Source organism: Orycteropus afer, unplaced genomic scaffold (genome assembly GCF_000298275.1).
Source record: "Orycteropus afer afer isolate SDZICR_OR568_19922 unplaced genomic scaffold, OryAfe1.0 scaffold00330, whole genome shotgun sequence".
Lineage (NCBI taxonomy): Eukaryota > Metazoa > Chordata > Mammalia > Tubulidentata > Orycteropodidae > Orycteropus > Orycteropus afer.
In genome coordinates, this window is record NW_006921917.1 from 2,730,933 (window position 1) to 2,743,962 (window position 13,030).

The 13,030-nt window shown below is 43.0% G+C and overlaps 1 protein-coding gene across 1 annotated transcript in view; it reads right to left on the reverse strand.

Annotated features, from left to right (window-relative positions):
* The window catches only part of WRAP53 (WD repeat containing antisense to TP53), a 22,907-nt gene extending 17,018 nt beyond the window's left edge, over nucleotides 1-5,889 (reverse strand). Inside the window, exons 1-3 of the mRNA XM_007952353.1 lie at nucleotides 5,495-5,889; nucleotides 5,283-5,381; nucleotides 4,904-5,015 (exon numbers count right to left, since the gene is read on the reverse strand). Of these exons, the coding sequence (XP_007950544.1) occupies nucleotides 4,904-5,015; nucleotides 5,283-5,381; nucleotides 5,495-5,889 (606 nt within the window). The remainder of the gene's footprint in view (nucleotides 1-4,903; nucleotides 5,016-5,282; nucleotides 5,382-5,494) is intronic.
* Between the last annotated feature and the right edge of the window lie 7,141 nt (nucleotides 5,890-13,030).

Here is a 13,030-nt window from a genome sequence, read left to right on the forward strand (position 1 = left end):
TGGGATAGCACTGCAGGCAGGCCACACCCCCGGGGAAACTCCCCCCGGGAAGACCGGCCGCTCAGAACCCAGTCATGTGATCCATCATGGGAACCACGACTCACAACTGGAGTCCAGCCAAGTTGACACATCTTCAACTATCACAAGGGTGAACACTTGTTATCAGGTTACACTCCTTAGAATGATCAATCATGGGACAATAGAAGGGAAGTATTTGCACAAGGAGATAGATCAGGAGGTCAGGAATACATAAGAAGGACACAGGGAAGAGGTAACTAGGGAGGAAGTGGGAAGAGAGCTGTTAAATTATAGAGAAGTGCAATGTCATGAAACAATGTGTATGAACTGCTGTATGGAAAATGAATTTGCTTGTAAACTTTCACCCAAGTTACAAGAAAAATTTTAAAAAAAGAAAGAAAGAAAGAAATTATTTATAGCCCAAGATATAAAAAATACTGATAAATACTATCTAACTCAGGTTATTTCTTTCCTTTTTATTGTGATAAATGCATATATAACAATACATTTGCCGACTCAACAATTTTAACGTGCAATTCAGGGATGCTGATCACATTCATCATGTGCAATCATTACTACTCTCCTCTTCCAAATTATTCAACCCCATTAACAGAAACTCAATGCCCCCTAAGCAATCACTCCTGCTTTCCCTTTCCCTTCCACCCTTAAAAGTAAAACTAAAGCCACTGCCATCGAGTCGACTCTGACTCACAGCGTTCCGTGAGGATAGAGTCAAACTGCCCCACAGAGTTTCCAATGCTGTAAATTTTTATGAAGCAGACTACCTCATCTTTCTCCCAGAGTGGCTGGTGGGTTCAAACCACCATTTGTTTTGCAGCCAAATGCTTTAACTACTGTGCCACCAGAGCTCCTTTCCAATCTTGGTAACCACTAATAAGCTTTGGTCCCTATATGTTTGCCTATATCATGTCAGTGAGAGAATTACAATATCCCAGGGTACTTCTTACTCATGAAATTTCTCTTAAAAAAAAAACCTACTCTCAAAATACATGAAGATGTTCACTGAAGATTAATTTACAATCTAAAAAACCCAGAAACAACCCAAATGTCCAAAACAGGGGAGTAGGTAAGAGAATAATCATAGACACTCAGTGCAGTATCATTTACCATTAAACATGATAATGATGAAGATTGAAGCACCATGAAAAACATTTAAGACATAATTGTTAAAGGAAAAAACTATACAAAATTGTCTACTACATGACTACCACACATTACATGATTACAACCATATGAAAAGCTTTCAGTACTTGGACAGAGCTTGGAAAGAGTGGAGAAAAACTCAAAACGCCTAATATTGTAGAGTGATAGACACTTTCCGTTTTAACATTTGTTTCTCTTAAATGTCATTTGTGCAATAAATATTGAGCCTCCCACATTCCCACAGTCTCTATTCATGCTTCAAACAACCTCTCTGCTCCTGAGCTCTTTCATAATGGCTGCACCAGGCCCAGCTGGCCCTGATGCAGTTGATTTCTGTTCCAGAAACCAGAGCTTATAGTGCCTTACTGCACAGAGAACTCATGTCTGCAGCTGACTAGGTCTCTGACCTTCAGGAGCTGCACGTTAGGCAAGTGTTCAGAACCATCCTCAGAACTGGGTAATATTCTTTGTGTGAAGCCATCAAGACTCATCCCCATTGACCTCAGGACCCAGGGAAGCTCATCTTCTTGATCATCTTTTATTACCAAGACCTGTACTATCACTCTATAGTTCCTAATCTGTCCCAACCCCATGCACACCCCCTGCCCTCCAAATCCTCGGACATATGGGATTCCTACTCTATCAAAAAACTCCATTGTTTCTCATCCTCTTCTCAGAACATTTCACCCACCTGGGTGTGCCTGTCTGTCTCCTGCGGTCCTCTCAGGCTGAGATGGCTTAATTCTTACCCTCTCTCCCCAGTACACCCCAGAGCTAGAAGGTAGGTAGGTGTCAACCTTGTCCCTACCCCCTTATTTCCAAACAATTCATCTCCAAAAACTAGCTCCTCTGTAGCTCTTGCCATCAGACTCACTTTCCCCCTTGTCACCCTCCCTCATTAACTGAGACTTCACCTCCTGGTTCAACATCTCCCCCTCCATTACTCCTTGTTACCATGCTGCTCTCTATTACTGCCTATCTTCCACTTCAGAGAGTCTTTGAACTTGCTGTTCCCTACCCAGCATATTCTTCCCCCAGATATTTGCACAGCTTCCTTCCTTATTTCCTTCAGGTCTCTGCTCAAATGTCATCTTAACAGTTAGGTCTTCCCTGGCCATTCTTTTTAAAATTGCAATTCACTGCCCCAATCCTCTTACCTGCTTTCTTTTTGTTCATGGCACTTATCACATACATTATTTTACTTGGTTCTTTCTTGTCTGCTCCCCACACTCAAGAAAATGTTTCATGAGGACAGGGACTTTGGTATGTTTTGTTCCTGACTAACGCGCAAGACCTAAAACACTGCCTGTCATATAAGAGTGTGCTCAACAGAAATCTGTTCAAGGAATTAAACAATGAAAACATGAATGAACGCCCACTGACCTGGCCTCTCTCATTCTTAAGACTCCCTCAGCACCCATAACCAATGCCATCGCTCTACCTCAGTCATGCACTACCATGGTCTTATCCTGGGCCTGGGCGTTGCCAGTAATGGTACACCCCAATTTCAATTTCTGATTATCATCTCTGACCCATCAAGTTCAGGTGGTCAGCCATTCCTGCAACTTGTCAGCTCCATCAAAAATATATTCATAAATAAGTAAATATATAGAAACCAAAGATTATTAGTGGTTACAAGGGGTGGAGGGAGGGGAAGAGGAGAACTTTTTGTTTAGAGGGAACTTAGTTTTTTAGTAGTAGTGGAATAATTTGAAGCAGTATAGCAATAATTGTTACCCAACGTGAACAATGTAATCAGAACCACTGAATGATACATGCAGGCCTGGGGAATGTTTGTTATTTTCATCACTCTCACACACACACACACACACACACACACACACTCTTACAATTCATCCCCTTATTCAGCTTAGATTCTGATCCATCAGTATAAGCATACCCCTCCAAACACCCTCAAGAACCTTGCCTTTATCTTTTGGTATACCCTAACTCGGCTGTCCTATTTCCCTTCCTTCAGTCAACTAACACTGATAACAACTAGTGTCTATTGAGCACTTACTATATGGTAGTAACTGTTTTTAAGTACTCTATATTAATTCATTATCAATTCTTTTAATCCTTACTACAATTCTTTGGGGGAGCTCTAGTGGCATAGTGCCTAAAGCACTTGACTGCTAACCAGAAGGCTGGTGGTTCAAACACACCAGCCACTCCTCGGAAGGAAGGTTGGGCAATCTACTTCCATAGTGATACGCCTCGGAAACCCAAGGAGGGGTTGCTATGAGTCGAGGCCGACTCAATGGCACATAACAACAACACAGTTCTGTGAGGTAGGTGCTATTATTATCCTCCTCATTTTACATACAGAGAAACTAAACTTGCTGGGAAAAGATATACAACCATGCTAACTCATCTCACTTTAAATGGATGGTGTTATAGACTGAATAGAGTCCTCCCAAAAAAAAGATATGCTGAAGTCCTAACCCCTGGTACATGTGACTATAACCTTGTTTGAAAAGAGGGTCTTTGAAGGCCTAATTGTTATCAATTAACATGAGGTCATACTATAATAGAATGTGTTCTAATCCAATTATGAGTTGTGTTCTTACAAAAGAGAATAAGATCTTATATGGTATGGCTCCTAGCTACCCCAATCCTCACCCCATTTTCCCCCTTACTTGCCTCAGTCCAGCCACACTGGCCTTTCTGTTATTTAAACACAAAAAACTCTTCCTCAGTACTCTCTAATATTATTGCCTCTTCCTAGAATGTACTTTCCATAACTCTTCACATGACTGATCCATTATCAGTCTTTGGGTCTCAGTTCAAGTGTCTCTTTTACAGAGAGCCCCCCTGTGGCCATTTTAGCTAAAGTGGTATCCTCCAGTTAGTCTCTCCTCATTGTTTATTTCCTTCATTCAAAAAAATTTAAAAAAACCCAAACTCACTACCATCAAGTTGACTCCCACTAGGTTTCCAAGGCTGTAAATCTTTACGGGAAGATTGCCTCATCTTTCTTTTGTAGAGCAGCTGGTAGGTTTGAACCACCAGGCTTTTGGGTTGCAGCCAAATGCCTTAACCATTACACCACCAGAACTCCTTACTACCCACCAGAGCTCCTTATTTCCTTCATTTAAAAGAAAAAAAAAAACTCACTATAGTGGAGTCAGATACAAGTTATAGTGACCCCTCCTTGGGTTTCCGAGGCAGTATCACTAGGGAAGTAGATTGCCCAACCTTCCTTCTGAGGAGTGGCTGATGGGTTTGAACTGCCAGCCTTCTGGTTAGCAGTCAAATGCCTTAGGCACTATGCCACCACAAATCCCTATTTCCTTTATAGCATGTATGTAATCTGTAATGATCCTGATTACTTATTGGTTTATATCTTTGTTGTCTATCTCACACTAGAAAGTAAATCAGCTCTTTATCTATCTTGTTCACCACTTCATTCCAGTACCAAACACTGTGATGGGCAAATATTCGGTAAATATTTGTAAGTAAATTGAATACTGCTATAAGATATATACTAATTTTTCATGAAAAATATAGTCCTGATTGAAGTAGAGACAAGTATCTCTTTAAATACTTTAAAATTCTTTAAATAGCTTAGAATTCAGGGTAGAAAATGCTACTTGAAATTTACAGTGAAGAAGAATCCCATTTGTGAACAGGAGACATGTAAGATTACCCTTTCTCCATTGCAACGTAAAGAGTTAAACGTCAGGTGTTGACAAAGTGCAGAGTTAGCCCCTGCCCTTACCATTTCTGCATATTCCAGCTGCTCCTCCTCACTGTACAGCTCCGGAGGCAGGTTGTAAATCCGTAAAACGTTATCAGCACTACTGGTCAAGATGCAGGAACCATCAGGGGCCCTAGAAGCACAAAAGAGTTACAGGGCTGGCAGACACATGACTTCCAACTGCAAGGTTAGGGCTGAGCCTACCTCTGACAAAGTCAACTCCCCAGAATCCTTGCAAGAAATGAAGAACATAAAGCTCTACATGAAATTTAAGCTCAGTCCCAAGAGCGATTCTTACTCTTTCCCCCACTTCTACCAGGTCATTGTCCCAGATAGCTGGGGTGTTTTCAGGCGACAGTCCGGGGGGTGATTATCTCCCTATCCCATTACCCTTACTTACCATTTACAGCCTTTCAAAAAGTTCTCATGTTGGGTGCTAAACTCTGACCAGGAACCACTGAGAAATCGAGGTAGCTGGGAGAAGCTGTAGTTCCAAGTGCTGGAAGGAAGATGGGAGACAAAAAACCTGGGTCGCCAAAGTAAAGAGGAAATGGGCCTGGAGAAGTGGGTAAACTTCCTCAGATTCCAGAGTCAACTGCGATCACCACTTACGTGTTTCTTTCACCCTCTAAAGCTGGTTCCTCCGGCACACCTTCCATGGTTTCTCCAAGCCCCAATTCTGGTCCGTTCGTTTCTTCTGCTGGAAGGCTCGAATTTTCAGATTCTTGCTTCTCAATTCGAGGACTCAACTCATGACCAGTACCAAACTCCGTTTCCAAGAGAGTGGGGAGAGAAGCTGGGCCCTCCTCATCCAGTTCCGGAGACACAGCTGAGACAGCCACGGGATCTAGGGACATCCTGGACGGATCATCCCCATCGTGTGGCTGTGGCATTAGTTCAGGGTCCGAACTTTTATCCATGGGGGAAGCCTGAGGCAAGAGACTGGCTGGAGCTGGGACTGTAGGAAAGCAGTCTGGAGCTAACAGTTGCTCCTCCGGCGTCTTCATACTGCAGAAAAAGCGCGACAGACATTGGCCTGGGGCCAAGCAACCCTCTTCTCTCTGGCTACGGGCTGCATAGCCCGCAGAGCCCCCGAAACAGCTTCTAAGTTGGCAACGATCCGGACGGAGAACTGGAGAAACCCCCTGTGCTTTCCTTCCGCTTCCGGGAGGGGGCAGACGATCCCCAGAAGGCGAGACAAACGGAGAACACCGAAGTGGAAAGCCCAGCGTTCCTTAGCGCCGCCACTTGCTCTCGCGGGATTTGGGCTCACTTTCCGATTGGATCTACGCAGCTCAAGCTTAGATTTCGCGGGAGACCTATGCCAGGGGCAGGGCGGGGACAAATCAGATGATTTACTGTTCCGATTAAGAGCCCTGGAGCCCTCTACGGCTGCTGGGAGTTATACTCTAACGCTTTTTGCTTTGGCGAAAGTCCTCCAGCTCCCCCTGCCGTTCCATGTCTTAAAACCTAAAGCCCCTATCCACCTCACCTCACCTGCAGTAGGCACCAGCACTGTTATGAGACTTTACAGTTTTTCAACTTCTTTTGGCATCTCATTTTCCAAATTTCTCAGACTTACTTCTATTTTCATTCATTCAATAAAAATTTATTACTGAATTCATACTTGCTACTCAGGTACCTGGGAGCTCTGGTAGCATAGTGCCTAAGGCACTTGACTGCTCACCAGAAGGCTGACGGTTCAAACCCACCAGCCACTTCTCAGAAGGAAGGTTGGGCAATCCTACTTCCGTAGTGATACTGCCTCGGAAACCCAAGGAGGGGTCGCTATGAGTCGGGGCCGACTCGACGGCAAACAACAACAACTCAGGTACCTGGGTGGTGCAAACCTTCCCTCTTCAGCGGTTCCAACCTACCCAGTGACGCTGTGGAACAAAGGGCTGGAGATCTACTTTCGTAAAGATTACACCCAAGAAACTCCAAGGAGCAGATCGACTCTGCAACACATGGGCTGGCAACGAGTGAGAACCAGCTTGGTAGCAACAGGTTTGGTTTTTTGTTTGTTGTTTTTGCTTCTTTTTTTCTTGCCACCCATCACTGCACTAACACTGAGGATTACAACAAAGAATAAACTAATAGACAAGGTCTCTGCACTCATAAAGCTTACCTTTGCTCTGTATTAAAGTTAATGAGCAAATAAATCATTTCAGATAGCGGTAAGAGCTATGAAGAAGTTATCTTAGAGAATACAATTGATTGGGATATCAAAGACTCCTCCCTAACATGACATTTTAGTTAATGAAAAGAAACTTACCTGGAGAAAGATGTGTTCCAGGCAGAGCAAAAAGCAAGCGCAGAGACTCTCATTTTTACAGTTCATATTTGATACAGTGGCAAGAAACCTCCAAAACGGTTTCCACCAGTTCTACCCTCTCAGCTCTGGTTTTTAGAACTTCCCACCACAAAACTCTTGCTCTCTCGGCTCCCTCCTCTCCCACTCCTCTGCACCGTCTCCGCCCCCAGGCACATTACTTGCCCTTACTTGTCATGGCGACTGTCCAGCTTTGTGCCAGAAGCCTCGCGGTGGTTGCTGGGATTGGGAGTTTCCCTTCCCATGTGCTCACTCTGGCGCTAAAAGTTTTCAGCTTCTCAAAAGCCCAAAGCCACCATCCTGGACGCACCTACCTGCTTGGCTCTAGGGGCACCTGGTGTCCGTGCTTGGAGCGTGCTTTCCAGGACGGTTACACGCTCCCCCGAGGTTCGGGTAAGCGCTTGACAGCCTGATGAGTCCACTCTGAGTCACGGGCTTTCGTCTCCGTGTATTTTCAGTTCGGAGATCGCGGGGGCTGGGGGTGGGGCATTGGGGACTTGGCGAGTTTTGGAGCTTGGCTGGCAGGATCAACATACAAGTGCATTGTTGGGAAGCCTAGGTGTAGATGATAAAGATGTTAGGACCAGCCGAACGCAGACCTGAACACCTGGACGGGGGAATGGGACTCTGGGGAAAACTTGAGCCGGCCTAAGGGGGTTCCCCACCCTTCCGTCCTACCCCAGTGCCGGGTATGGGAATCCTGGAATAAGATGCCCAACGGGTTGCGAGTCTGAGACTTTCAGATCTAGGGACTTTGGGAACTCATGGCTTGAGACTTTGGAGCCCATGGCATCCTGGTGCAACCTCAGGCTCCATCCCAAAAGGATTCTTTGAGGTAATCTGGCAAACCCAAACTGTTAGTTCCAAAACTATCGGAACCTTGTTCTCCCTGGCGTGATCTTTCCAGCCGGCCCCCGTTTCTGCTAGATTAAGATAATCCAACTAAAGACTGTTAAAAGAGTCCTGTTATTGTTTGGCTCCACATTTGCATTTGTGCCGCTTGCACGAGCATTTCCGGTTTCTTTTAGTCGGAGTAGCTCACTACTCACCCGATGGGAGGGGAGCACAAAGAGAAAATATATTTTTAGACTGGTTCCTGTTACTTGCAGAGGGGGGTAGGTAATCCCCCTTTTCCCTTTTTTTTTCCCCCCCCAAGACTCCTAGGTTATTGGTTTGGGATCGGAAGGAGTATTTGTTTTGATGTAAAGTTCAATCCCTCCCCCTTTGAATGGTGTGCCCCACCCCCGGTCGCCTGCAATCAGGAAAGAAGCTACCACTGCGTGGGAGAGGGTTAAAAAAAAGACATAAAAGTGCAGAGTCTAAACCTGGGTATTTTCAAGTGCTACTTGAAAATCAAGAATGAAAAAGTGACAATGATAGGTTGTTGGTTTATGTTTTAGGAACTATCTTATATATGCCTCTGGGCTAAGCAATTCCAATTTCGGACGCAGACTGAACGTCGTGAAAACGGAAGGGGCGGGCCTTGGATGAGGGCGGGCTGCGAGGTCTCAAGTCCTGCCCCTCGGTCCCCGCTGATTCTTCCTTGTGGGAGGCTGCGGAGCCCTCCTGAAGTCCAAAGCGAATTCACTTCTCCCCCATCTCCTTCACGTGAAGGAACTTTGGTGGGGTAGTGGATAAGGCATTTGGCTGCTAACCAAATGTCAGCAGTTCAAACCCACCAGCTGCTCTGCGGAAGGAAGATGGGGCGATCTACTTCTGTAGAGATTTACAGCCTCGGAAACCCAATGGTACTCGCTATGAGTCGGATTCGACTGGGTGACAGTTTTTGTTTTCGTTTTCCCTTTCACGTAGAGCTTGGTCATTTAATTCAGCAGGCACTATGCGTGGTACTTACATAGTTTTTGTTTTTTTAATTGAGGTAGCAGCTACACACATTGCAATAAACAGGTATTAACTGCACCCCCCAAAAAAAATTCCACTGCCATCGAGTCGATTCTGACTCATAGCTGCCTTTATGGGCAAAGTAGAACTGCCCCATAGGGTTTACAAGGCTGTGAATCTTTACGGAAGTCGGCTGCCCTCATCGTTCTCCGGCTGAGCGGTGGATGGGTTCGAACCACCTTTGGTTAGTAGCCAAATGCTTTAATCACTGCTCCACCACAGCTCCTATTAAGTGCACAGGTAGAAGAATTTTGGCAACTGTAAATCATTCCTGTAACTCACGCGCCTCTGAGAACAGAACGTTTTCATCACCCCAGAAAAATTTTCTCATGTCTTTCTCCCTCAATCCTGGACCCCCCACCTTTATTTTTTTTCTGCCATTATTGATTAGTTTTGTCTTTAAGAACTCCATTTAGATGAAATCGCACAGGTTGTACTTTTGTATCTTTTTACTTTCCTTCAGCATCAAATCTGAAATTCATCCATTGCACATATCAGTGGTATTTCAGTAATTTCCTTTTTATTTAATATATTCTATTGTACGGTTTAGTATGTACCACCAATTGTTTATCCATTTTCTTTTTGATGGCCATTTGAGTTAGAAACAACTAAGTTTTGTTTTTTTTTTTTCAATGAATAAAGCTGCTATAAACATTCTTGTACAATTTTTTGTGGTCATATAATTTCCTGTTTCATGGATAGATACTTAGGAATGGAATTGCTAGGTCAGCAAATAAAGAGACTCAGTTTTCCAAAGTAGTTGCACCATCATACACTCCCCGCAGCAAGGTTTGAGAGTGCTAATTGTGCTGTGTCCTTCCCAGCATTCAATGTTGTCAAGTCATTCTAACTGTAGTGGCATATCATACTTTAAATTTGCGTTTCTCTGTTGGCTGATGATGTCAAACAGTTTTTCATGTGCTTATTGGTCATTTTTATGTCCTCTCTGAAGTGGCTTCTCAGGTCTTGTGCTCCTCCCCCCCCCCCAGTTGGTTTGTCTTTTTCTTAAGTTGTAGGAGTTCTTTATATATTCTCTATACAGATCCATTTCTCAGATACTTGTTTTCTGTACCTGCTGCTTACCTATTTGTTTGCTTACCACTGTCTTATGAAAAGTAGAATTTTGACGAACCTTCAATTTATCATTTTTTAAAATTTATATTCAGTGTTTGCTATATTCTGTATAGGAAATCTTTGCTTACTCCAAAGTTATGAAGATATTCTTTTATATTTTCTCATACAACCTTTGTAGTTTTAGGTTTTGTACTTGGGTCTATGAAAACCAAAAACCAAAATCACTACGGTGGAGTCAGATCCAACTCATAGGGACCCTTCCTTGGGTTTCAACGGTGGTATCACTACGGAGGGAGTGCTGGTGGCATAGTGCCTAAGGCATTTGACTGCAAACCAGAGAAGGCTGGCAGTGCAAACCCAAGGAGGGGTTGCTAGGAGTTGGATCCTGCTCCACGGCAGTGAATTTGGTTTTTTGGGTTTATCACTATGGAAGTAGATTGCCCAAGCTTCCTTCAGAGGAGTGTCTGGTGGGTTTGAACTGCCAGCCTTCTGGTTAGCACTCAAATGCCTTAGGCACTATGCCACCAGAGTTCTCTTGGGTCTATGGGGCATTATTGATTATTTATTTAAATTAATTTGTCAAGGTTCTTTTTCTTTTCTTTTTTTTTATTTTTCTTCCTTGTATGGATATCCAGTTGTGACTCCATTTGTTGGAATAATCCTCCTTCCCCTACTGAATTCCTTTAAATTGGGGGGTTTGTTCTTTGCATTTAATCTATGTCCAGTATGTAGAGAGTATGGTTTGGGTTTCAATCTACCTTCTTATTGCTGTTTTCTATTTATCTCCTCCGTTCTTCCTTCTTCTCTTCAAATATTTGATGAAGAATCAATACCAATCTTACATAAACTCTTTCAGAAAGAAAGAGGCCAGCGTAATCCTAATACTAGAATCAGATGAGGACGTTATGAGAAAACAGCTTTTCAGACCAGTATCTCTGTTAACATATGTTGCAAAAATTGAACAATTTTTAGCAAATCAACCCTGGTAACGTATAAAAACGATAGATATGCATACACCCTGTCCAGGTGGGGTTTGTTTTGGGATTGCAATATTGGTTTAACAGTGAAAAATCAAAGTGTTTTTTTAAAAAAAGAAAACCAGTCTATGTAATGGTTAAAATGATAGCATTCATGTTCTGTGCTACAATTAAAAAAAAAAAAGGAAACATCCCCAGTTGGATAAGGGCATCCACAGTTTACCGTTAACAACATGTATCACAGTGAAAGACTGATTTTTTTTAAGGAGTCCACTCTTATCACTTCTGCATTCTATTGGAAGGTCTAACAAAGCAAGAAAAATAATCATGATTGTGATGAAAGAATTAAAATGGTCTTATTCATAGCCTTCATAGCTGGTTTTGTGTACATAAAAAAATCCTAGCAGAAAATTTATAAAAGGCTACCAGAACTAATAAACAAATACTTCAAGGTTGCAGGTAACAATGGCAATATGCATAAAGCCCCCTTTAATTGTTACTCCCAGACCCATGAGAACACATATCCCTCTTCCAGAGACCATTTTTATCACAGAAAAAATCTCGTGTATTTTTATACTTGCCTGTCTTTCACACTTCTACAATACATGTTTATAAGCAATAAATAATAGCTTTGCCGGTTGTGTTTTTGGTGTGTTTTTTGTTTTGTTTTGTTTATTTACAGAGTGATTTGTATACATGTTTGGTCAACAGCTTAGCTGCTGACCAAAATGTTGGGAGTTCAGATCTACTCAGAGACACCTCAGAAGAAAGGCCTGCCAATCTGCTTCCAAAAAAACAACCATTGAATACTTTATGGCATACAGTTCTAATCTGACACACATGGAGTCGCCCTGAGTCGGAATCAGCTTGATCCTGACATTCCTATGTTTTGCTTTATTATATACATTTCATTTTTCCATCCAACCTGTTTTCAGATACATTTGTTTAGGGACATATTAATTTACTTAAACTACTGTAGTCAGTTTTTCTTATGAATATACCATGTGTGTTTAGCCATTCCCTGACTGATGGATATTATCTTGTCTCCTACCACTCACCATTAGGAAGAACATTGATAGGAACGTTTTTTGCAAGACTCCTTTCTGCTGCCCATATGCAAATATTTTTTATGGAGTCTACAGAGAGGCTACAAGCAGTTTTGCTGAGTAGTAAGGTGTGTGCAGTAAGTGTGTAGTTAAGGTTTTAAATCATATCAGGTACTAGTACTTTGCTTCAGTTACTTTCCAGAAGCTATTTTGTTGTTGTTGTTGTTTTCCTAATCAAATAGCTTCCAGTAAAAAAAAATTTTACACTTGCTTTTGGGTGAAACCTTAGGAGCATAATTATTAGATCCTGGATGTGGCTTTAAGAAGCCCAAGTTCAAATCCCTGGCCCTGCCCCTTGAGGGCTTTACGAAGCTGGGAAAGTGACTTAATTCCTTTAACCTCAGTCCCCTCATCTGATGATAATATCTACCTTACTGGCTTTCTGAGAGGATTATGTGAGATAAGCCACTGATAGCAGTGGGCCCTGGAACACACCTGGGAACAACAGCCATTGTTAAGGGGCCTTCCCTTCCCTGGAGTCCTAGCAGTGTTGATCTCCTCCATGGGAGCATCCTGCCTTCCCAACCCTTTTGGGGGAGGGCCTGTTCGGCTTCTGACAATTTTGTATGATAGCCACATGGCTGGTATCTGTGGGCAGTATCTGCTCTGAAAAAGTTTGCTAGTGATGGTCTGCTTTTTTAGGGAAAGAAACATTGAGAATTTAGTTGCTGCTGAAGATAGAGAGCCCTCCTATGTTTATAGGGTTGTGTACCTCGGATAGGAAATGGAACGCATAAAGATTGATATCCTCGGCATT